Consider the following 26078-nt stretch of genomic DNA (forward strand, 5'->3'; position numbering starts at 1 on the left):
AGAATGATATTGCCTTTAAATAGAAAAGGCAGAGAAGTTTTGGAGGGAAAGATAAGTTCAATTTCTTTTTCTTTTTCTTCTTTTTTTTAAAGAGACAATTAGGGTTGTGACTTGCTCAGTGTCACATAGCTACTAAGTTTAAGTATCTGAAGTCTGATTTGAACTCTGGTCCTCCTGACTCCAGGGCCAGTACTCTATCCAGCACACCATCTAGCTGCTGCCTTAAGTTCGATTTCAACCATAGAATTTAAGATGTCCACTGGATATCTAATTATGATGTCTGAAAGAAGTTGTAGTTGCAGGTTTGGAGACCAGAAGAGAGTTTGGGGTTATGGTGAATGAAAAGTGTGAGAGACATAATTTCTAGGTAATTAACAATTGTTAATTAAGACTAGAGAATAATCATTAAAAGGATGGCCATTTGGCTTTCTCTCCTAAACCAAAAACAAATCATTGGAAGCCGCTCACACTTGTGTACTCTTAGAAGCATGGATATTCCCAAGGGATAGAAATAAACTCTGGTTGCAATAGGGGAATGAATATTATTATGAAAGGTAAACCTATTCTGATGAGTGACTTTGATTAAATCACTCTTCTCTATACCCAGATAACCCTCAGCCTTCAATAGACTCTACAAAGGGAGCTTAACTCCACCCAAGCTTGCCTTAATAGAATATAATGTCTTGGCATTCACCTAGATGAGACCCTTTTGTATGGTTTTCTAGTTGAATAGAGTAAGAATTCCACCTAGATATTAAAATGATGACAAATTTTTGATCAAAGTTGTAAATTTTCTTTTGAGACTGAATTTTTTTTATATCTGTATAATAATCTTTATTACTTTGCAGCTTAAAAAACATTTTATGAAAGAACATTCACTTGAAATCACATTTTTCATGGATTCAAACAAATTTCTTCTAGTTAAAAAGTAATTTGAACAGATTTCTCCCCTTTAAATCATCTGACTTGTTCACAGTGTACTCAGTTGCACTCTGCTAATACTGTCCGTGGTGACAGAGGACCACTCTTGTTAAGAGACTATACAATCATACGTTCCATCTTGAAAAGGTTCTTCTGGGGATCTGGCCATGGTGCCTTCTGTCCAGTTGGCAGTGCTGCTGTTGCCAGCTTCGCCTGGAGGGCTGCTGCTGTGGCAAGCAGAGCTTCTGCTCTCCTCAGCTCGGGGGCTGATGGCCTGGTTAGGAACCTTGATTGCCGGCTGAAAGGCTTCAGGCTGGATCTGCTCTTCTGTGAGTCATTTAGTGAGACTGAATTTTGAATGAGGAAATAGGAAGGGGGGGGGGGATTGGATCTCCCACTTGCACAGCTGCCAACCCCCTTTCCCCAACATTAATTGATTATTGATGTAAGAGAGAAATAATCATTTTTCTCAGAGCAGGATAGGTAAATTTGAAAATCATTAGTATAGCAATGGTGATTAAATCCAAAGGAACTGAAGAGATCACCAAGTGAAAAGAAAAAAAAGAGAAGAGAAGAGATCCCAGGATGAAATCCTTAGGGATAACTACAATTAAAAGAAATAATCTGTAGGATCCAGCAAAAAAGTTTTTTGAAAACCTAGAGAAATCAAGAAAAAAAAAAATTGAGAAAAAGCCATTGAATTCAGCAACTAAGAAAATCATTCATAACTTTAGAAGTTCATTGAAATGATGAGAACAGGAGCCATGAAATAAGTGATGAGAGTAAAACTCTTTATGACTTGAGTGAGCCTTGTAAAATTATGGTAAAATCACCAAAAAAAAAGGTCTCCTTTGACCCACAAACTCAAATGGTCTTGCATCCTCTTGGAGCAAGAAAAGCTTTCTTGGGGGAAATCACAACTCCAGGCAAGATTTCACTTTTACCTGATTTCTCTTAGACTCATGATTAAAATAGGTCTTCAGAAAATGACTCTTTGCAGATCACTTCTTTCTTGGAAATGATATGCTGGCCAAGAGAATCCCTCTTGGTGTATTTCTTTAACAATAAAGCTTTTTACCATAGCCTTTGAGTTTAGCAAATTCTTTCATCTCCCCAACCCGGCCTTGGAGAAGGAAACCCCACCCATTCCTGCCTAACTTTTACATTGAGTATCCTTATCTCTCATCATAAGGAATTAAGAAGAATGTGGGGAACAGCAAGTTGGTGCAATGGATAGAGCACCAGCCCTGAAGTCAAGAGGACTTAAGTTCAAATCTGGCCTCAAATACTTAACACTTCCTAGCTGTGTGATCCTGGGCAAGTTATCTCAGCAAAAAAGAAAAAAGAGAGAGTGGGAAGAGAGAAAGTAGAGGCACCTATTATAAATGGCAGAAGAGATAATAGAACATAGGAGAGAGATAGAATGATTGCAGTAATAGAAAAACAATTGAGTTTTCAGGATGAGTAAGACATGGACATATTTGTAGTAAGACATGGACATATTTATTAAAAATAAATGAAAGAGTGGGGATGATGGAGATTGCTTTAACAAGAAGAGAGATTAGTTTTGATAATGAGTAAAGTCACTTTGACATGAGACAAGAGTAAAGGAAGAATTATTGGCAAAAGGCTTCTAAGTGAGAGGAGATAAAGGAAGAGTGGGAGGAGAGGGGAGAAGCAGCAGTTCAAATTGAATGACTTCAGTTTTTTGTAAACTGTGAGGCAAGGTTTTCAGCTGAGATATTGAGAAGAGAAGGAGCCAAGGGATGTTTGGGGAGGGATGAAAAGTTTTGGGAGAGTTTCTGTGGAAAGTGGTGGGATAGTGAATTGATAAAGGTAGTTATGGTAAGATTGTCTAACAGCAATAAGGGTCCAGTTGAGTTAGTAGCATAAATTTGTGGTGGATCCAGGTCAGAACAGTTGCATAATTTTCTCCATCTTCATTCAGCAGCACTTATGTAGGAGTGAAGGTAGCAAATAGTGGGAGTAATCCATGGTTGAAATTTGGCTGGGTATCATTGGTAATATAAGAGATCTAGCAGTTCAACAGAGGAAGACATTATAATTTTGAATTGGGCTCACCAAGGAGTTAGAACATGGAGAAAAGGTGGGTAAAAGAAGAGAAGATGTTTAATGCAGAGGAGATACATAGCCTGGGAAGGAATTAAGGGTGCAAGTGTAGTTGTGGTACAGAAAAGCAGAGTTTTGTAAGGGAAAGGGTGAATTAAAAAGCCAATAGATTAGGATGACAGGGAAAGATAATGCTGAATGTTGGAGGGGGATATGGGAAAACTGGGACACTGATACATTGTTGGTGGAATTGTGAACACATCCAGCCATTCTGGAGAGCTATTTGGAACTATGCTCAAAAAGTTATCAAACTATGCATGCCCTTTGATCCAGCAGTGTTACTATTGGGCTTATATCCCAAAGAGATCTTAAAGAAGGGAAGGGGACCTGTATGTGCAAAATGTTTGTGGCAATCCTCTTTGTGTAGTGGCCAGAAACTGGAAACTGAGTGGATATCCATCATCAATTGGAGAATGGCTGAATAAATTGTGGTCTATGAATATTATGTAATATTATTGTTCTGTAAGAAATGACCAGCAGGAGGATTTCAGAAAGGTCTGGAGAGACCTACATGAACTGATGCTGAATGAAATGATCAGGACCCAGGAGATCATTATATACTTCAACAACAAAGGTTGTTGAATTACGCCAGAAGCCCTCTCTCCGAGGCAAGGCAGAATATTTTCCACTTGGCTGGCTGGTGGCAGAAGAAGAGTTTTCAGAGGAAGAAGTTACGAGTCGAGAGTTCAGTGGACAACCATATTCATCTTCATCTCACACCACTGTAGTAGGTGCCTGGGCTCCTGCACGCCCCCCACTGAGACCAAGCTGGTCTGAAAGACTCACCAGAAAGCTAGCCGAGCCCCAAGTGAAGGAAACAAGAGATTCATTCCATCTCTGTGCTGGTTGGAGGCTGAAGAAAGCAGAGGCAGAGGCTGAAGGACAAAACCTTTGGATTTGGCGACATTCGGAGGGAGCTCTTGGAACCAAGCAGAGAGATAGACCTCTAAGCTAACCGGGCTATATTGGAGATAATAAAAGATCTGAACTTTTATCACCTGGCTGAGTTTTGAGAAGAAAAAGCTCACCACATTTTGGTGCCCGAACAGGGACTGACAAAATCCTGATTCCAGGGAAGGCACCCAGAGAGAACTTTTATAATATTTTATAGAAGAACAAGAACTCCAACATTTGAACTCACCACATTTCTTTGAACTCCAACATTGAACTCCAGGTGATCACGCCTTCCCTGACATCTCAGGAAGGGAGATGAAAACACCAAAGGAAATAGGAAATCAAATCAGATTAGTGGGTTTCTGAAGAGGTATACATAAATCCATCAATATGGGCCAAAACTTTGTAACAGATATACATGGTATACATAAATCCATCAATATGGGAGGCATTATACATAATTTACATAAGCACATAGCAATATAACACAGGCTGGTAGTAATGTAACAAATAACATGAATCATCCTGAAAATTTACACATGTCCATAAGTCCTAGAAATAGTCCAAAAGGAATCCATTGTCCATTAGTTCATGTGCCAGGAATCTAATAATTCCTGTAAGCTCTGAAGTACTGCAAAAAGTCTCATCAACAATTTTTCATCTCAGGGAATCCAATGATTCTTGCTGGTTTTTCAAGAACTAAAACAGTTTCATCTTGTGTTAGGAAATCCAACTCTTCAAAGGTTTCCACGCTTAACTCCTTGCACAGAGTGTCAAGCTCTTTTCGAAAAAAGCTGATACTTTTTAAGAGCCTCTCCTTCAGACTCTCTTCTTCTGCAATCATCATGTCCAACAGACTTTTTATGTGCTTCTTGACAACTTCAGTCCTTTGTAATCTCTGATCTTCTGGAATTCCTATCAATTCCCAGATTTCTCGAAGATGGTTCAGGGCTTTTTGGAGGCAAACCACTGATTCCTCTGCCAGCACTTCACTTCTCCATATGATGATCAATTCTGATGGACATAGCCCTCTTCTTGGGAGATGAGGAAAGGGGTTTGAATATTCATCTATGGGAATTCAGATCACTGGGATGTAGAAGGTTTATGACCAAGTTTGAGAATATTTATCATTTGAGTGGCAGGCATTTCCCTAGGCAAGTACAATATAACATGGGAGATAGCCAATCAGATAGTTAGATGGGGAGTTCATCATATTCATATTTCAAATTTATTTAGCCATTTCCCAGTTGATAGGCATCCTCACAGTTTTCAGTTCTTTAATAGTATACATAAGGATCCTTATCCTTTTCTTTGATTTCTTTGGGGATGTATTGGAATTTCTGGGTCGAAAGGCACACACAGTTCAATAGCTTTTGGGTTCTGTTTCAAATTATTCATCAGAATAGTAGGATTAGTTCACAGTTCTGCCAGCAAGTACAATAAAGAGCCTATTTTCCCACATCCCTTCCAGCATTTGACATTTTCCTTTTTTGTCATCTTAGCCAGTCTAATGCATGTGATCCAAATGGTTTTTAAAAATTTTTATTAAAGCTTTTTCTTTTCAAAACATATGCATAAACAATTTTTCAACATTGACGCTTGCAAAACCTTGTGTTCTACATTTTCAACTCCTTTCCCTCCCCACCTCCTCTCCTAGATGGCAATTAATCCAATATATGTTAAATCTAATATATGTATGCATATTTATACAATTATCTTGCTGCACAAAGAAAAATCAGATTAAAAAAGGGGAAAAAATGAGAAAGAAAACAAAATGCAAGCAAAAAAAGAGTGAAAATGCTATGTTGAATTGGTCAATCTGGGGGAGGGGATGGAGGGAAGGAAGGAAAAAATTGGAACAAAAGGTTTGGCAGTTGTCAATGCTATAAAATTACCCATGCATATAACTTGTAAATAAAAAGCTATAATTAAAAAAAAAATACTAAAATAAAAAAAAAGAGAGAGAAAAGGAAAAAAAAAATGCTATGTTGTGTTCTGCACTAAGTTGCCACAGTCCTCTCTCTGGGTGTAGATGGTTCTCTTTATCACAAGATCATTGGTCCAAGTGGTTTTAATTTGTATTTTATAGTAATAAAACAAAAGACAAAATTTAAAAAAAATTAAAGGAATTTTTTTTAGTTTTTAGGTCTTTTTGTTTTGATTTTAATAAATTTATCAGGCTTAATAATAATAATAGTGTTCACTTTGGAGAGAACACATTTCTGAAACCAGTCACTTTGCTCTTTTACCCACAATCTCTGAGGATTCCTCTGTTTTTAGCCAACATTGAATAGACAGTCTCGTTTGACTGAATTAAACAAAAGACATTCCCACTCATTGTTTACAATAAACAAAACAGTAATCTTAGTTTTAATAAATTAATACTTTTTCTCTGAAGATGATTAAGATCTCTATTTGAGGAAGACTAATTGGGTCTTTAATTGAAACAAAATCAAGAATCTCAGACCAGAACATTATCAAAATATTATTTTGCAGTATTTCATAATATAATACTATATATTTCCACAGTTATTAAGAGCTAAATTTAGACAGTATCTTATGAATATAAACAACTGTTCATGATTCTTATTAATATAATCAAAAGCATTTAGTTTCTTTACTATGTGATGAGGTTCTTTTGGTTCTTCATTTGAATGGCCTTTAGCTAAGGACTAACCTTTGTCCTTTTTCTTCCCAGAACTTACAGGAGGAGAAGGAGCGGAAGTCAGAATGCCTGCCACCTGAACCACCCCCCGATGATCCTGAAAGTGTGAAGATCATTTTCAAGTTACCCAATGATTCCAGAGTAGAGAGACGATTCCATTTTACACAATCTCTAACAGTAAGGATCAGCAAGGCATTTTGGTCTTAGAATTTGGTATATGGATTTGAAAACCTTTAAAAAAACATTCAAGATAATAGAGCTGTTTGCGGGTATTGTAGTAACCTGACTAGCAAGGAGTGAGGAAATTGAATATGGTTTCCGTCAAGAATCTCTGGCAGTAACATTTTAAAGGCTATTAGAATCATGCACAAAGTTGAAGCGCGATGAAATACCTTTCACCTCACATCTTCAAAAGGGCTGCAATTGGCCTGACTGAAGGAAGCAGTAGGATACATGAAGTGTTTAATCTTAACGGATATTCTCACATAATGAAATATTTAGTCTTTTCATCCTGTTTCTTTTGATGAGGGTTGTTTTTTTTTTTTTTCCTCTTTAGAATCAATTATTTAATAGGAGAAACTTTTATCTCTTTAGTGCCACACACACACACACATACACACACACCCCCAAAAAATTTCTTTTTTTGGCTAAGACTAATTGCATGTTGGAATAACTTTTCAATCTTTTCTTCTTGGATTTGTTAATACTTTTTGAATTTTGAAATCCTAGGAAGAATTTTTTAAAAAATATTTTTGATTGAGGCAGCTAGGTGGCACAGTGGATAGAGCACCAGCCCTGAAGTCAGGAGGACGACCTGAGTTCAAATGTGGTCTCAGACGCTTAACACTGTCTAGCTGTGTGACCCTGGGCAAGTCATTTAACCCTAGTTGCCTCAGCAAAAAAAGAAAAGGAAAAAAAAATTTTTTTGATCTTCATATTATTTTTGCTTTACATAGCACATTTGTTTCTGAATATACCTCTCTTCCCACTCTTATACAGAAAAAATTATTAAAATGAAAGTGAGAAAAATAGTAAAACTGACCAACACATCAACTATGCATGATATGCCATATTGCACATCTTTAGCTGCTGGGTTCTGCAATGAAGGAGAAGAGAGTGAATTTGAAAGGGATTCTTAAAAGAGATAGTTTGGTATAGAGAAGAGGATCTTGGTTCACATTTCATTCTGTTGCTACCTGTGTGTCCTTAGGGAAGTAACAACTTCCCTAGGTTCAAGTTTCCTTATTTGTAAAGTGAGGGGCATTAGAGAGAATTTTCACTGTCCTTTTCTGTTTCTATTAACTGTGGTCCTCAAGTGTTCACTTGAAATAGTTTCTATTTTACTATAGAACAGTTGAAAAAATATTTATTAAAACTTTTTGTCTGTGTCCTAGGTTCAAGTTTTTTAAGTTTCCTTATTTGTAAAGTGAGGGGCATTAGAAGGAATTTTCATTGTCCTTTTGTTTCTATTATTTGTGGTCTTCAAGTGTTCACTTGAAATAGTTTGTATTTTAATACAGAACAGTTGAAAAAATATTAAAATTTTTTGTGTATGCAAGGCTCTATGTTCAGTACAAGAATACAAAGACAGAAAATAATAGTCTCCTGCCATTAGGGAATTTACATTCAAAATGTAGATGATAGGTGGGAACCTGTCATTATGCTTTTCTTTGTACATTTACTTAACTTATTTCAGTTACAAATTTCTTCTCTCATTTCTATTGGTGGTAGTAGTCATCCAGAAAGCATTTATTAAGCACTGATTCTATGCTAAACACTGAAAATACAAAGAAAAGGCAGACATCCCCTGCCAGATATAGAGTAAATGGAATGTAACTTTAGAGTGGGTGGCACTGGAGGTGTGGGGTAAGGTGGTCACTGTAGTTGAGTCTCTTAAAGAAAGATAAAAGATTCTTAGAGATGAAATTTAGGGGAGCTATAATCAGGAAATGAAACGTCATGTATGAAGAATTGTAAATAAGTGGCCAAATAATGAAGGCAGTAGAATATAAGATTGGAAAGGTAAGAAGAGGTAAGGTTGTGAAGAAGATCAATTGGTCCTTGCAGTAGTAGAGAGCCTTTTAAGTTTATTGAGCATAAGATACTGACATGCTAGCTGTACTTTAGGAAAATGACTTTGGCAACTGAGTTGATGGAAGGATTGGAGTGGAGAGAGTTTTGAGTCAGGAAAACCAATTAAAAGGCTAAGACAATAGAATGGACAACTAGTGGTGAGTACCTGATGGCTTCTGTCAGTGAAGAGAAAAGGATATATGTGAGAAATAGTGTAAAAAAACAAAATTATAGGCTTTGGCTACTGATTAGATAAATGGAGAGGAAAGGAGAGAAAGAACACTAAAGTTTGGAACCTGAGGGACTAGAAAGGATAATGGTGCCCTTGAGAGAGCAAATTTTTGGGAAAAGATAATAAGTTATGTTTTAGACATATGACTTTAAGTTGGTTATAAATCATTCCAATTTGAAATGGCCAATAGGGAGTTCATACTAAGGCTCACTAGAGAGCCTAGAGCCAGACAGATATGAATCTGAAATTAAGCTGCATAATAATTGAACCCATATATTTTGATCAAATGAGAGTATCGAGAGAACAATAGAGGGCCCAGCTTCAGAGCCTTGGATAATAGATAATTTGAATATACAGCTAAGGAAAATGAGAAGAAATATTCATATAGGTTGGGGAATCTAGAGAAAGCAGTTGAAGAAATCCAAAATAAAGAGATTATACAGGAGGAGATAAGGTGGTTGGTCACTAATGTTAATATGCTGCAGAAAATTCAGGAAGGAAGATTAGAAAAAGGCCCTTGTATGGGACAATTAAGATCATTGGTAATTTTTGAGAGGGCAGTTTCTGGTGAATAAAGAGTTTGAGAAACCATGTTGTTAAAATTTGGAACATAAAAAGTGAAGGAAATAGAAGAGCTAATAATAGACTTCTTTTTCAATGAGTTTATCTGAGAAGGGGAAAAGAGATGATAATGATTAGTGAAAGTATGTTTTAAAATTTTAAGAAGGTTTTTTTTTTTAAGGAATTTGGGAGACTTTAATATGTTTGAAGGCATCAAAAAAGGAACCAGTAAAAGACTATATAATCTTTAATCTCTTTAAATAATAGAGGAATAGTGGTAGAGTAAGACATTGTTTATTAGGGTTGTAAATGTTATGAAGAAGGGAATGAACAGTTGAGTGTGGGGAAGCAGTATCAAAATAATGGGTAAAAGTATGAGGAAAAAGTGGAAGTTAATTATTGGGTAATAAGTCCAGATAGAGTAATTAATTAGTTAGTAAGCACTTATTGTGTATCAGGCACATCTAGAAAAAATAATAGAATTCAAAGATACGGAGTGTCTTGTTTGTAGAACATTAAAGAAGCCAGTTACTGGGTCAAAGAGTATGTAGTAGCAGAAGCCAGTTACTGGGTCAAAGAGTATGTAGTAGCAGGTCTGCTGATGGGGAGAGGTAGAAAGTTTGTCAATAACTTGTTTAGATGTAGAATGTAACTGCCTCTCCTACCTGTTAGTACTCCCCATCTTTAGCTTAACATTTGCAGATTATGAGAGTTGTTCAGGTCAGAGTTGAATGTGAAATAGTTACATCTTCCCTTCATTTACATGAGAGCAAGGTAGGTTTAACTAGCATTGTTAAATAATTATAGCAAAAATAAATCTGTTTAGTTTTAAAGTATGGTATTGGACACAGTAATCTTATACAAAATGTAAGAAGCAGCTAGGTGGTGTAGTGAATAGAGCACCAGCCCTGAAGTCAGCAGGACCTGAGTTCAAATCTGGTCTCAGATATTTAATACTTCCTAGCTCTGTGACTCTGGGCAAGTCACTTAATCCCAATTGCCTCAGCAAGGTGGGGGGGAGGGGAGAGGAGAGGAGGATGGGACCTAAATGTTATCTAACTACCTACCACTTGGTTTCAGAGTTCTAAATGTCCAATTGCTATGATAACCCATTTATTTATTAAATATTTTATGTATGGAACATTGCTGAGTGCTAGGGGATTTACAAAATTTTGATTAGAAATTCTACTGAGAAGTAGAATAAGCAATTATAGAGAGAACTATTATTCAGTATAATGCACATGCACATACACGACAAAAGAAGTGCTTAGTGAGTTATAAATCAGATTGATAAAGTTACAGATAAGGATATGGGGTGTGAGGGTAGGTAGGAGATTGCCTGGAAGCAAAAGCTTTGCTGGAGGATGTAACATTTGGGTGGATGCCTTTAAAGGATACATAGATGTTTATTAGGCAAAGAGAGAAAAGGAAAGCATTTTTCAGTGATAAGAGAGCATTATAAACAATTATAAAAGGAAGCATGCAGATGGAATTAGGGACCCATGAAACATTTGAAAGACAAATTAGTTTGTTGAGATGAATAGAGTATATTGAATAAAATAATATCAGATAAGGTTGGAAAGATAAGATGATAGTATGGTAAATATATATATAGAAGACCAGATTTCTGGTCAATAAAATAATCAGTTGTCATTTTAGATTATTGATAATAAAACATGCTTCTCTTTTGTCTATAAACATATAATGGTTTCTAGGCCCAGATATGACTAGAATATTTATTTGTTTACTTAACTCAGTTGTTCCAAAGGACAATTCTGTTGGTAAAGGACAGAGTAGTTGGGTTGACCATAGTATTTTTTTTAAGAGCATTAATAAAACTTTTTGGTTTTTTTTTTTTATTTAAGAAAGGTAGGGTGTTGTGCCAAATTGTGAAAGAGATTCAAAAATCTCTAGGAAAAGTTTGAATTTGGCATGCAGTAAAGAGCCCACTGAAAATTTTTGAATAGAGGATATGACCATCTCTTCCTTTATGAATACCCATGCCTTTTGGATTTTTTTAAATTTTATTTTATTTAATAATAACTTTATATTGACAGAATCCATGCCAGGGTAATTTTTTACAACATTATCCCTTACACTCGCTTATGTTTCGATTTTTCCCCTCCCTCCCTCCACCCCCTCCCCTAGATGGCAAGCGGTCCTATATATGTTAGATATGTTGCAGTATATCCTAGATACAATATATGTTTGCAGAACTGAACAGTTCTCTTGTTGCACAGGGAGAATTGGATTCAGAAGGTAAAAATAACTCGGGAAGAAAATCAAAAATGCAAATAGTTCATATTCGTTTCCCAGTATTCTTTCTTTGGATGTAGCTGTTTCTGTCCATCATTTATCCATTGAAACTCAGTTAGGTCTCTTTGTCAAAGAAATCCACTTCCATCAGAATAGATCCTCATACAATATCGTTACCCATGCCTTTTGATGGACTTCCCATTGCTGCCTACTACTGGTGCCATCTCACCCGAGTCTCATTTTTCTCAACTTAATACAGCTGGGACCCAATGTGTAAATGATGAATTTTCAAAAATGGTTGCATTGTTTTAAGTTCATGTTGCTTATTTTCGCAATGCTGGAACCAATTACTGTATTTAATGTAGTTATAAACTTCAAATAATATGTCTGAACACATGCAACTGCTTTGGGAATTCATTATTTACATTAATTGAGATCTATTTGTTAAAGAGTTTAGATTAGCTCAATAGTTTCAAAGTGTGGTCTGGTAATCCTCAGGAGTCCCAGAGGTCAAACTATTTTCATAATACTAAGAGTAACTTCTAAAAAAAAATTTCTAACAAACATGGTGCAAATATCAGTAGATTTGGCTTTCATACACAATAACTCCTAGGCAGATGCTTGAATACTTTAAGAGATCAAGAACTTTGAGAACTCATGGACTAAGATGATCCTTCAAATCTCTTCCTAGATTCTGAATCTAGTGATTGATTTATATATTACAGGTTCTGGGATGTTTGTGTCTAGCTTTAGTGTATTTGCAGTATATAGTATATATTTAGTAAATAAGGACATTTCCTGAACCCAGTGAATGAACATGACACAAGTGTCCAATTCCACCTTCTTTCCACAGAATCTTTTGGTACTTCACAGTCCATGTGTTTCCGGGAAGTTATGGAGTAGTAGACATTGTACTGGACATACACAAACGTTAGCTTAGACAAACTTGGTCCCAGTTCCCTTAAACAAGTCATTTGATCTTTCTGGACCTTAGTTGTTTTTTTTTTTTCCCATAGTATGGAGTCAGGAAAGTTTGGATTAGATTTTCATTAGTCTCTTCTATATGTAGCAGTCTTCAATTCAGTGAATTATGCAGAATTATGAATATTTTGTAATCTATTAGCAATATAGATAATATCTACCACAGTGATGAGACAATAATCATCATAAGATTTAGAGCTGAAAAGTAACTTGGAGCTAATTTAGTACAATGCCCTCTTTACAAATGAGACAAGCAGGGCTCAAAGAGGTAGTGATTTGTGCTTCACAGATAAGAGCAGAGACAAGAACTCATGACTCCTTACTACAAATCCTTTCTGCTGCCTGTGGCTAACATTTAAATATGAATGTATCTGAGAATTTTGAAGAAACTTAAGAGTGAAAATAGGAACTATTGGCCAGAACATTGAGCCTTTTTACTGCAAATGGCCACTGTTTTTGCGGATTGCTGATAGGAGCCATGAAAATGGTTTAAGGACACTGAACTATAGACCAAAGAGTCTTATTTCCATGTTGAGCAAGCTAGATAAAATTATAAAAAGGAGTAGAATTACAGAATAGTTAAGCATAATCTTTTTGAGGCAGGGATTTTCTAGCTACATGATTTCTCCTAAGAAAAAGTCTATCAAATCCTTTAAGTAGATAATGGATGCATAATATATTTAGTCATTTAAAAAATTTTAACAAACTTCTGTATCAAAAATTTGTTCTATTGAAAAAAAATGAATCTTAATCCTTTTATGAGAGTCTAGCTCTGGTCAATGTCTCACTATAACTTGGTGTTTAACAGGGGTTTTAGAAGACCATGCTAACAGAGCTCAGACTTTGATAGGTTCTCCTTCAATGGAAAGTCTTTGAATATGTTTCTAATAGCAAACCTGTATTAGCTAGCTGTTTAAGGACTAGCCTAGTTAAATTCACAGAGTTAATCATAAATAATTGGGTCACTAGGACAGGAAATTCCCTGGCTATGGCCAGAATCATTGTAATACAAAATGGCCCTTGATTGTATATGTTGTACTGCTTCTGCAGTGAGAGTTTGGGGAGTAGCAGAAAATGAAGCTCAAGATGCTTAAAATCACAGTTTGTAGGCTGCATATTTTAAATTTAATTCTTAGCACTTTAATTGTGATCTTTGTTCAGTGAGAAAACTAGACCACATCAATATCAATACTCTCCCTGTAAATGAAAACAGAAGACATAAGATGTTATACTTCGATGAAAAGATGACTCACCCATAAGCAACAAGAAATATCATTTCATGGCATGCTTACTCATCTTGCTTTGCATTGTTCACAGTGAATATAAGCAAAATAACATGAGAATAACTGAAGTTTATACACCACATATTGCATATAGAAGAGGACAAAGACAGAGAGAAATTCTGTGAAAGTTCGAATGAGGTTCTTCATATACTTTGAATCCTAGGTGATGAATATCAACACAGAAGGCAATGGTGAAAAATGTTAGAAAATGCAAAGATTCTTATCGCCTCCTCACCAGTGCTGCATTGACACCTTGGAGACTCTCTTATCTTAATTGATTAGTGATTCCCTCCCTAGGATTACCACTTTGGGTAGAACTCTCAACTGTTTCACCTCATACTTGTAACTATCTTTTTCACTTATGTTATTTATATGCTATTTTTTGCCTTCTGCTTTCCCTTTATGTATTATCATCTTTTGTTAGAGTAAAAGCTCTTTGAAGGTAGGGACTGTTGGGTTTGCTTTTATTTGTCTCCCCAGCATTCAGCACAGTGCCTAGCACCTGGTGAAATGCTCAAAATATTTTTATCTCTTCAAGGGCAGGGACTATCTTTTACCTTTACTTGTATCCCCAGTGCTTAGTTAGCACTGTGTCTGAAACATAACAGATGCTTAATAAATGCTTAATGACTGATTACCTGGATTGTTTCAGGAAGAAGTCAAAAGAAACTAAACATAATTACCATCAAAAAAATATCACAAAGTAGTGCTGATTTTTGCCAGACAGAAAATAATTGGTACCTGATGTGGGAATTATTTATGAATCAGCTATTTGTGTGCATACTATTGATTTATTAGTACAAAAGTAAAAATACTGAACTAGAAGAAAGAGTAAACAATAAGAAACAATATAACTTACAGTGATAAGGGCAGCTAGATGGCATAATGGATAAAGCACCAGCCCTGAAGTCAGGAGGACCTGAGTTCAAATCCGGTCTCAGACACTTAATATTTTCTAGTTGTGTAATCCTGGGCAAGTCACTTAACCCCAATTGCCTGGGGAAGGGGGGGGGCGGGTAATTGTACAATAGTTCCAACCAGACATGTTTTAAATGGTTTTTTGATGCCCCTAAATGGGAAATTGATAAACATAACTTTGACTTTCACCATATGTCTTAGAACTGCAATTAATTTAAAGTAGTCATCACAAGGAGTCCATAAAAAAGATAAAAATCACCAGCAGTCCTCTTATCAAACAAAGAGATCCTGCAATTAAAGGCAGGACCATTTTAGAAGAAAACCTATAAAGGTTGATTATATAATATTATAAATAGTAAAAAGTAGTGAAGGGGAAAAAAATGTTTGCTCAGAAATTACCAATACCACCAGGCTTAGATCATTTCAGGACATATATATCTGAAACTGTGGAAGGAGAGCAATAAAAAGGCAAAAAAACCAGAATAAATCTATACCATTTATACCATATAAGAAATGGAAGTAGTTTAATATTCTCCCCTTTCCCTTCTTCTTCCTCCTCCACTCTCCCCTTTTAAAAAACAATTATGGGAGTGATTTTCTATATATCTCAGAGGTAGAGATATCATACAGTTGGGAAGGATAAAGGATAGTATTATTGATAGCAAAGAATGTGATTGAAAAGACAGTAGCTATTATTGACTCATGTGCTTTGTCCTCATTTCTACAAAGTATATTTTAAGAATGGTCTATACAGACCTTAAGCTTATCTTTGATAAAAATGAGAAAGAAATAGACAAAACTTCACAAATGTATATCTGTACAATCAGAATTGTTGACTGAAGGGTTCAGCAGTATAAGTTATTAATGCATGTGTGATTAGAAAAAAAAAAATTGACTCAACAGACCAAAAAGCTATAAACATTCTACAAGGTATCTTATGCACATATAAGACCATGCAGTATTCCTTGATAAATCTAGCCACAGATGTAATTTTTCAGTGAAGCATCAAACAGGGAGATATGTGTTTATTTGCCACATGCAGGATCTGGTAGAGTCCAAATGGGAAAAAATGGTATAGTCCTTTAGATGTTCTTAGTTATGAATGATAGTGTTCTAACTAAATATATTTTGACATTGTAAATGGGTAATAAACTAACAGTAGGAAGAAGGTCCACATAGATCAGCTTTTGTTGCAGAATGTAATAATTTAGCCCATAATCCTGGATTCCTGTTGTTGCAATCTTCAGGAAGAAGATGAATTTTCTCTCTGTTTCTTAAGTTTTGGGTCCTCGGCTTTGTATAATGACTCACTGCTTCTTTTCTTTTTACATATTCTTACTCAGCAGAGTGACCTCATATTGCTCAACCACAGCTACTTCTCAGTTATAGTCTTTACTTAACCAATTCTGGTTAAAAGTGACATTCTTCCCATTCCCCCAATCCAACTTAACCTGCCAGTGTTTGTGCTTTAAAAATTGTAGTACAGAGAAGAAACTCTTAAAAATCATCTTTAGTGGCATCATCTACAAAGAAGCACGTAGTATCCAGGAATTGTATGAGCAGGGTTTAAAAACAAATATTTATAGGCCATTAGCAAAGTAAACCAGTACCAAATTTAGTGTGCACTAGGTTTTATTGTTTGTTTGTTTTTTTTAAGTAGATTTATCTTTCATCTGATTTACTGTTTTTGAGTCTCCGAACCTGCAATTCATTGTTTACCCAAAAGATAAAATGAAAAGTCCTCAGTCATTCCCCAAGCTTGTTCTTATGAATGGAGATATTTGTTACCACTTTAATATTGGACTTTGTAAATATTTTTTCCCTTAAGTAGCATTGTGAGTCCAGTAATCAAGTGCATAAGAAAACTCAGCCCTAGCTATAGGAGGTTGCTTCAGTAGCTTCTGTAAAAACAAACAAACCAAAAAAAACAAACCACTATAAATATTCCCACTTCTACATGACTTGGGAGAAAGCATGGATGAAATTTTGTCTTGTTGTTCTAGCTATTTGAGTATGCGAAGATTGGTCAGTTTGATTTGACAGGCATCCTTTAAATGTTTATCCCTTGTAAGACTCTGGAAGTTGACAGTAGATAATAACGAGGTGCTTGCCCTCAAGGTGCTTACATTCTGTTGGGGAGTACAATATTTATGTAAAGAATAAATACAAAGTAATTTCAAAGGAAAAAGTGCTAATACCCAGACATATCACAAAAGATCCTGTTGTAGTAGATTATGTATAAACATCCTTTTTAAGGAAGCTAGGGATTTTAAAAAGTAGAAGTGAAAAGAGAATGCATTTTAGATAAAGGAGAATACTAGTGCAGAGCCATGGAGGCAAGAAATAGAATCTCATGAATGGGAAATAGCTAGTGAACCAATTTTACTATAAAGGGATAAAATGAACTAAGACAAAACTTGTATTGTGGAGAACATAAACGCCAGCTTGGGAATTTTATATTTTCACTAAAGGCATAAAGGAGCCATTTATGATTTTTTTTTTTTTTTTTTTGGAGTGGGAGGTGACATAGATCTGTGTTTTAGGGATAGCAATCTGGCAATTTTGTGGAGAGACTAGAGACAAACAGACCAATTAGAAGATTGTTGGAGTAGTCCAGGAGAGAGATGATGAAAATCTAAATTAGGGTAAAAGTTGTGTGAGTGGAAGAAAGTAATGCAATATGTAAAGATTTGGCAGTTGATTAAATACAAGAATTGAGAGAAAGAGAGCTAACTCAAGTTGTGAATCTAAATGACTTAAAGTATTATGGTGCCATTTGTCAGCCAACAAGCATTTATTAAAGTGATTGTTGTATGCCAGGTGCTGTGGTGGACACTAGTGAAGCAAAGCAAAAAATGTTAACAGAACTACCCTCAAGGAGTTACATTTTAATCAGGAGAGCTAGTATATCCATAAGTATTTACAAGAAAATTTCAGCGAGGAAAATACTATCCATATGGAAATATGAAGTAAAGTATTTAAGCTGAGCATTGAAAGGCACAAAGAATAAGATTCTTAAGAAGTGAAGGTAAGGAGAAATTCATTACAAGTGTGGGAGATGTTTTGTGTAAAATCACAGGAAATAAAATATATGAAGAACAGCAAGAAGGCTAGACAGCAGAATTCATGAAGATAAATAATACTATTTTTTTGGAATGATAGATTGAAGCCAGGTTTTGAAAGTCTTTAAATATTCAAATATATTAATTTGTGTTTACTAAAGCAATATGTTGCTCAATCCTGTACTTTGGAGGAATGTAATTTTGACAGTTATGGAAATAAAGTTAACAGGATTTAATTTATTGGCTGCATCAGATGGTGGAGATTGAGGAGCCAAGTCTGACTTAACATTTCATTCTGCTAAACCTGTTTCTTTACCTGTAAAGTGGGAAGTCTGTTATTTTGAAATTATTTGGAAACTATGAAGTGCTGCAATGTCAAATGAATTGACATTAGTACTATTACTCTCCCATCCCTCTCCCTATGTAGACTGTTGCCCTTATGTAATAAATGAACAGAAAAAAATATTTCATTTCCTCCTTTTTTCTGGATTCTCCTTAATTATTGAGTCAACCTGTCTTCTCCTTTCTCTTCCCTTCTCCTTAATCTCTCTCAGCCTGTTTCCTTATTTGTTAAAATGTGGGAATTGAATTAAATGAACTTTCACATTCTTTCTAGCTCTTTATTCTCTCTTCTGCCCACTTAGTCTATTTTTAAAAATCATAGTACTAGGCCCTTTGCCATCAGCAACATAGTAGATCTAATGACTTTTCATTTTGGCAGGCTCAAATTCATCTTGTGTTCATGAGTGCTTTATTGATGCTGATTCCCTCCTTGTACACCTAGGTATCTTTACCCACCAGGTCTCAGTTGCTAGCCAAAATCTATGAACACCCAGAGGGTTTTATCCCAAATATCTATTACTGAAGAGACTAACTCTATAGTCAATATAGACTACAAAATCAGTCAAAGGTTATTGACTTTGATAAGCTTGGAAACCCGAGTAGTCTTGTGCCCAAAACTGTTATGAATATTCTTTAAGTAGTGTCCCAACAAACATGCACAGATTATGAGACAATCTTGGGAGGGGAAGAGTACATGGATTCTGGTATACAGTAGTTATGGACATTTTCAAGATTTGGCAATGAAAATATTTCATAGAGGAACAATTTACTGGAGTGATTGCAATTGTCCCTTGATGACCCACTCTGTCTCCTGTTTGATTGTATTTTCCTCAACTTTACTAACACTTCTGACATCTTGCTGCCTAGTTTCTCCTATTGTCTACTAAATCCAATACTCAGCCCAGTCTATAAACCTAGGCTCCTACTAGCTCCGGTGGCATGATGATTCTACTCTTTGACTCTATTTTGAACTCTTAGTTTCAAGATATTGTTGAATTGTTTCATTTGTGTCTGACTCTTCATGACCCCATTTAGGATTTTCTTAACAAAAATATTAGAATATACTATTTCCTTCTTCAACTCATTTTACAGAAGAGGGCATGAAACACACTGCTTTTCTTTCCACACTTCTAGCAAGAACTTCATCCCTGCTACATATATTCTGTTTTGTTTACAAGTATTGAACCCAGTTGACTTAAATAGGGCACCTTTATATACTTACCTTTTATCATCTGAAAGAGCAAATGCATGACAGCAGCTTCAAGAGTGCCTTGAATGCTAAATCTTAAAAGATTATGAAAGCCATGTCTATGCTATCAAGCTTATGTCAGTGGTCAGAAAAGGGACAGAAGATCATTAGGCAAATGCCTTTGGGTAAAAACCCAAATTGTAAGACAAATTTCTTTTCTCAATTTACACCAGAAAAGGATCCTAGAAGCCTTATTTAAAATACTTTTCCTTGACGATAGAAAACCAACACATCTTAGAGATCACTAATAGGAATATTAGAAAGAAAATATTCTCCCTTTGTAAACATCTGGAATACCATCTACAATTTGAGGTTTTGTACTTTAAGAATATGATGAAAATAGGTAATATACATAAAAAGATGTCCAAAATGGTAAAGATTTGTTATAGAAGTTGCCACTTGAGGACAGATTAAAAACCAGTATTTTTCATCCTGAATAGAGAAGGAAAGCATAAGTCTATAAAATAATAATATGAACTCAAATGTGTATTTGTTCTCAAACATAAATATATATATATTTATTTAACATTTTCTTATGAATCATTTTGAGAGAGAAAAAAGGGAAAAACGAGAAAAAAATAAAGAAAAAAGAAAAAAATGAACATAGCATGTATTGATTTATGTTCGGTCTCCACAGTTCTCTCTCTAAATTTGGATGGAAACATCCAAAGTTTATTGGAATTAACCTTGGATCACTGAATCGCTGAGAAGAACCAGATCTGTCATAATTGATCATAACACAATCTTATTGTTACTATGTACAATGTTTTCCTGGTTCTGATTGTTTCACCAAGCATCAGTTTATGTAAATCTTTCTAGGCTTTTCCGAAGTCAGCTTTTGGAACTTCTTTTCAATATAGTATGGTATAGCAAGGGATAATGTCGTGTAAAAAAAAATATAGTATGGTATAATAAAAGAATTCTGGACTTGGAGGCCAGGGACCTAGGTTTGAATCTCAACACCAATAATTACTATCCATGGTTAAATAACTTTTCTCTGAATCTTAGTTCCTTCATCTCTAAAGAACTTTACCTACCTCACATTCTTGTTGGGAGAAAAGCCATTTGTAACTTTTAAAACAGTTTAGAAATATGAATTGCAATAATAATTATTACTCCTGAGAGGAAGATAAAAGTCAAAAATGCAAAACAAAAAAACAAAACCAGAAGGTTTGCAGAAATTAATGAGTGGTATGTCTCTTCTTTAGCATGGAGGAGAATTTCTCTGCTTTATCACATTTACTTTTGGTTCTTCATGGTCAAGACAGCCTCCCATAGTGAAGAGAGTACAGACCTTGGAGGCATTAGACTCAAATTATGGTGTTGGTTCCACCACTTTAGAGATGAATAACCTTGAAAAAGTCCATTAATCTCAAGGCTTAACTTTCTTCATCTGTAAAGTAAGCATGTTTATACTATCTCTATCATGGCATTATTGAGGAAAATGCTTCATAAACAATATTGGCTATAAATTTGTGTGTAAGTTATTAGAAAAATTCTGAGTTCACTATACAGATATTTATATATTTTTGTATTCTCACATCTGGAATTACATAGCTCAATGAAATAGGATTAAGCCTCAGAGGTGTGTACTCACATGTTTACATTCTAACATTTTCCAGAACAAGTACCACTAAACAGGTTTCTGGGACACTAGGGATCCAATTATAGCTTCATCCTTCTATGAAATTCCATAACTACTAGTATGTAAGTCCAGAAATATTGAAAGCAACTGTCAGAAGAACATTTTACTTTCAGCTTTTATGTTTTAAATGAATGACCTCAGATTGCCTGTAAATTTCTTGTAAAGCTGTCTTGAAAGACTTGGAGTCTAGAATCATGTTAAGGCCATGGTTAGGACCCAGGGTGTTTTGTATTTTGAAATAAAAATTGGAAGATTTTTCTATTTCAGAATAGACTTTTGCTACATGTTTTCTTGAATAAATGAAAGTAATCCATGCTTTTCTCTCCTCTTCCTTCCTTTTTCTGTGTTATTAATTAATGCAGGTAATCCATGACTTCCTGTTCTCCTTGAAGGAAAGCCCTGAGAAATTTCAGATTGAGGCCAACTTCCCTCGACGGGTGCTGCCTTGCCTTCCTTCAGAGGAGTGGCCCAACCCCCCCACGCTGCAGGAGGCCGGACTCAGCCATACGGAAGTGCTTTTTGTTCAGGACCTTACAGACGATTGACGCTTTTGCCCTCAGCCCCATACCCTCTATCCCCAAAAGAAAACAAAATGAAAAAAAGAGAAATTCATATTATTATAATACAATATTTTTTTTAAAAGACTGCTGCATCCTAAGAGGGCAGGGGTGGGGGGGACTGGGGATCAGAAACCATGCTGCCTGTATCAACCACAACCTGTGTGGTTCATGAGAGAGGGAACCAGCAAGTGCGTCTGTTCTACAATCCCACTGCTTCCCTCCTGCCTGTGTACCGAGCCCCTGCTTTCCATTCACAGGGAGGGATACAAGAGAGAATGCCTCTTCTGATCGACCCATAACCCTTTTGGTGGGATGGGACACTCCCTCATCTGTTCTCATTCTTTATAGCTTTTATAGAAAAATAATAAAACCACCAACAACCAACTATATCCCATCGTCTACTGAAGAATTGCTCCTCTTGCCTCTATGGAGAGAGGAGATTAAGGGAAGAGAAGGGAGAGACAGAGGTGTTGCTTCAACTTCCACTATATAAAAAAATTTTTTTTTGTGTTGCTTTGTAATGACCAAAGGAATGGGGCCGGCATTTTTTCCCTTGATTTTATTTGCTAAAGAGCCAATCTTTACCAGATAAATTTTTGTCCTGGGTTTCTTAGCCTACATAGTATAATAAAGACTCCATGGGTTTGTGTTGATGCCCACTCTTGTTCTCCACAGCTCTGCAGAGAGGCTGTTTTAGTCTATGTTCTTCTACTTAGAGCCCACTCCCATGCATACACTGTTGAGTGTGAATCAGTGGGTGAACTCTGTGGCCCACTCGGGATCTATGTAGTACCACACACAATACCACTACACACAAGTGTAGCTTTTTCAGAGGTCTCAATCAGATGATTAGTTTGGAGTCTGAACCAAAGGATGTTAGCTTTCCTTTCCTGTTACTCTACAGGAATCCTCACTCCTACTTCCTCCTATCTCATTCTCTATTCCATTCCTTTTTCCCCAGAGATTTCTGGTTACAGGGTTGAGCCTTCAGAGAAATAGGAATTACCCTGTTTGTGTGTATGTGTGTTGCAGTGTGTGACTTTATTATTTTTTTAAGTACAAAAGAAATAAAAGCCTTGAAGGGAACCTGGGCAGGAATTATATGCCTAGTGTGGAAGGCATGTATATTTCTCCTGTAGATGCTTGCTTGAGGCAAGAAATTTTATTTTTGTCCCTTGAATGTTGGAGTCATAGAGCCCTTGGACCAGAGATAACAGGCTGTATGTATTAATACCTGAAGCTCTAGGTCAGGGTTGAGTTAATGATAGTGAGAATCTAATTTAGGTCACTGAGACCAGTGTGAGCTGATGGGTGACCCAAAATATTCTGTAGTGAAATTAATGGCTACTGTGGGTAGAGATGCAGGCCCCAGCATGCTACGGGCCCAAGATATTCAGATCAAGATAGGACTTAATTTGTTGGATTTACAGACTCCAGAGGCTGCATCTCTTATTTAACTTTAATTTAAGGCAGCTATTTTATGCTCCACATTATCAGTGTTCATTTCATCCCTTTCATCAGGGATGTCATCAGTGGGGGCAGAGTACGGGACCACTGGAGAGTCACCAGGAGTTTGTGAATAGCTCATTGGCTTTGGCATATGCAACCAAATCTGATTTATCAATTCTGGTAGAGTTAAAATGTTTCCCTGGACTTATATTACTTTCCAGCCTAGTTTCCTATGATTTCAAGACTGGATTAAAAGAACAAAGTATAAGCATATATCTTAAAAGCTGTCTTCACAGTGACTTTTAGAAACACAAGCCAAGTTTTCAACCCTGTATGAAGTCTGTTAATGTCAGACTAGATAGGAGATAATTTTCAGTTTAATCCTGAGCCAACCTCCCTGCTTGGAGTATACAGGTATCTTTTCAGCAGGACATGGAAGGTTAGGTTAGCAAATATCTTAAATTCTGATGTTTTTCAGATGATAATGTTAATGCAGAGATGGAACCTATTTGATCTCATTTTTTTTGTCTTTTTTTTTCCTTTATTAAACCTCTGACTTTGTTTAGACTGCTCCCCTTCTGTCTCTCTTGCTTTTTGATAGCTGTGTGATTGGGTGAAGGTGATTGGGTTGGAATTCAGGACCTTTATAGAGTCAATACTTTTGGGAACTTTGCCTTGTTTTGCTTTTGGCTTAAGGAAACTACCTGAATTCTGTCCTTCTTTTTCAAATTGAGGTCAATTCTCGTTCTACTGTTTTTAGGTAGTTTCCTTCCCTTGAGTTTTGCATGTGATGCCAATACAATATTACTGAAGTAGAACTCGGGGTACAGGGAGTGGAGGCCGTAATTATTACAAGGGAATGCTGAACAGTGTTCACATAATCTCTGGGATCTTTGAGCAGTTGTTTACAAGAGTCAAACAGCAGCTGAGGGGGGAGGAGAATAAAGTTCAATTCAGGTCTAAAGTACTCTCAATTTTGAGGTTGCCGATCCAGCCGAACCATCATTGGAACATGACCAAGCAGAGATACCTGGAGTCTGTTGGATTTGTGCAACCTAACATTCAGCCCTCCAAGCCTTTACTTCCACATCTGCAGAATATCTGCAACAGATTTCTTTCTCTCTCCATGTTTGAACCAGGTCAGAAATTGATGAGATAACAGCGGATAATCTTTTAAAACAAAACAAAAAAACACCCATCAAATGCAAGAACCCCTAAAAAGAACTTGGAACCTTCAACTGAGCAGTCATTATGAAAATTGCAAATGGTGCCAAGGCCCAAGAAAAAGCTGCAGAAAGTGACCAAGCAGGGATTGAAAACCCTGAATGCAGAATTAATGGAATGGAGTGTTGCCATCTTGTGCTCAAACAAGAGGCCTCACTTTACACCTTTTTTTATTATTATTAAAAGACTTGTGAGGAATGCAGCAATGGGAAACCTATCCTGAAAAGGATGTAATGACCCTACCTATATACTGCACCTGAATAGTTATGTGGTCATTTACTGAATAAATCTAGTGTACTTAAAATTTTTTTCATAAAGTTTACATTGTATTGTAGGTTAACATTAAATGTTTTATAACAAAGTGCACAAGTAGCAATGGATCCTTCTGTCTGGGAGGGAAGGGACTGAGAAGTGATAGATGTGTTCCTTTTGGGAGGGAGGAGGTGGCTGATTAGATAATAGCTCAAAGTTTTCAGATTGGTATAGTGGATTTGGAATCAGAGTGTATGAGTTTGTTCTTGGCTCTTCCACCATTCTGATGGCCTTTGGAAAATCATTTTCCCTTTGCATGTTTCACTTTCCTTCTGTTGTCAAATGAGGGGATTTTAGATCAGTTCATCTCTAAGAACTTTTCATCTTTAAATCCTATGCAACCTATGAAGGATGTTCCCTGCTGAAACAGTGCCTTCAAAAAATTTCATCTGTTCCTTGGCATTTACAGTAATAATGAACCTCATTTATTTCTTTTTAATGAGCTCTTCGATGGGATGTGGTATAGTGTAGGTTAGCACCTAGAATATATCAAATGAAAACTTGAACTTCACTCCCATTTCTGAAATTAAAGCCTGAACTTAATTCCCCCACTTCCTTACCCGTTTCTATTCCTTGTGATGATCAATGAATGCTATCTGCTGCTAGAATGGAAACATTTTCTTACAGAGGAGTTTTCTGTTTGTTTTGAGATGTTTGAGTGTAATCTCTGGCAAGAATTCACTGCCCAGGTCCAAACTCTTGGCACCTCCTTGACTTTCTGAGAATAGTTTTTAAAAAATTGCTGCTTTGCCTGATACCCTCTTATTGCCTCTCATGCCAATAGCCCTGTGCAAGAAATTTACATGGCTAAATCTGAGCTAACTTTTCCCATTGACACATTATACATTGAAAGATCTGGGACTCTGACATTTTCTGTTAGTGTAAATCAAAACAACTACCCCAGCATTTATCAGCATAAAAGATTAACTTAAAAAATAGGTCAAGTATTTAGATACTGTTAACCCAATATAAAAGCAATTCAATGATTTATGGCATTTTAGATTCAATGTTTGACATCACTTTATATAGTAAGGCTTAACTTACAAATTATGCTTCTTTAGATCAGTTTCTTAACCTTGGGTAGTGAATCCCTTTGGCATTTTGATATGAAGCCTTTGAATCCCTATGTTTTAAAACACAAAGTAAAAATACTTAATATTACAAAGAAAACCAAAAGTTAGTGAAATAAATCAAATTCATGTACTCTTTGGGAAAACTACAGGGTAACTGGTTCCCCCTGAAAATTGAGTTGCCATCGAGTAATAGGATGGCACAAGTCTAGATGAACAAATTGAGAGAGAATAAAAGCAAAATTCCTGAC

At 36.0% G+C, this 26078-nt stretch overlaps 1 protein-coding gene across 5 annotated transcripts in view; it reads left to right on the forward strand.

Annotated features, from left to right (window-relative positions):
• Positions 1 to 22425, forward strand: part of FAF2 (Fas associated factor family member 2) — a 77672-nt gene extending 55247 nt beyond the window's left edge. For all 5 annotated transcript variants that reach the window (XM_051978992.1, XM_051978993.1, XM_051978995.1 and 2 more), the window contains 2 exons: positions 6644 to 6787; positions 21575 to 22425. In XM_051978992.1, coding sequence (XP_051834952.1) covers positions 6644 to 6787; positions 21575 to 21757 — 327 coding nt within the window. In that variant the 3' untranslated portion in view covers positions 21758 to 22425. The remainder of the gene's footprint in view (positions 1 to 6643; positions 6788 to 21574) is intronic.
• The last annotated feature ends 3653 nt before the right edge of the window (positions 22426 to 26078 follow it).

Source organism: Antechinus flavipes, chromosome 2, assembly GCF_016432865.1.
Source record: "Antechinus flavipes isolate AdamAnt ecotype Samford, QLD, Australia chromosome 2, AdamAnt_v2, whole genome shotgun sequence".
NCBI classification, from domain to species: Eukaryota; Metazoa; Chordata; class Mammalia; order Dasyuromorphia; family Dasyuridae; genus Antechinus; species Antechinus flavipes.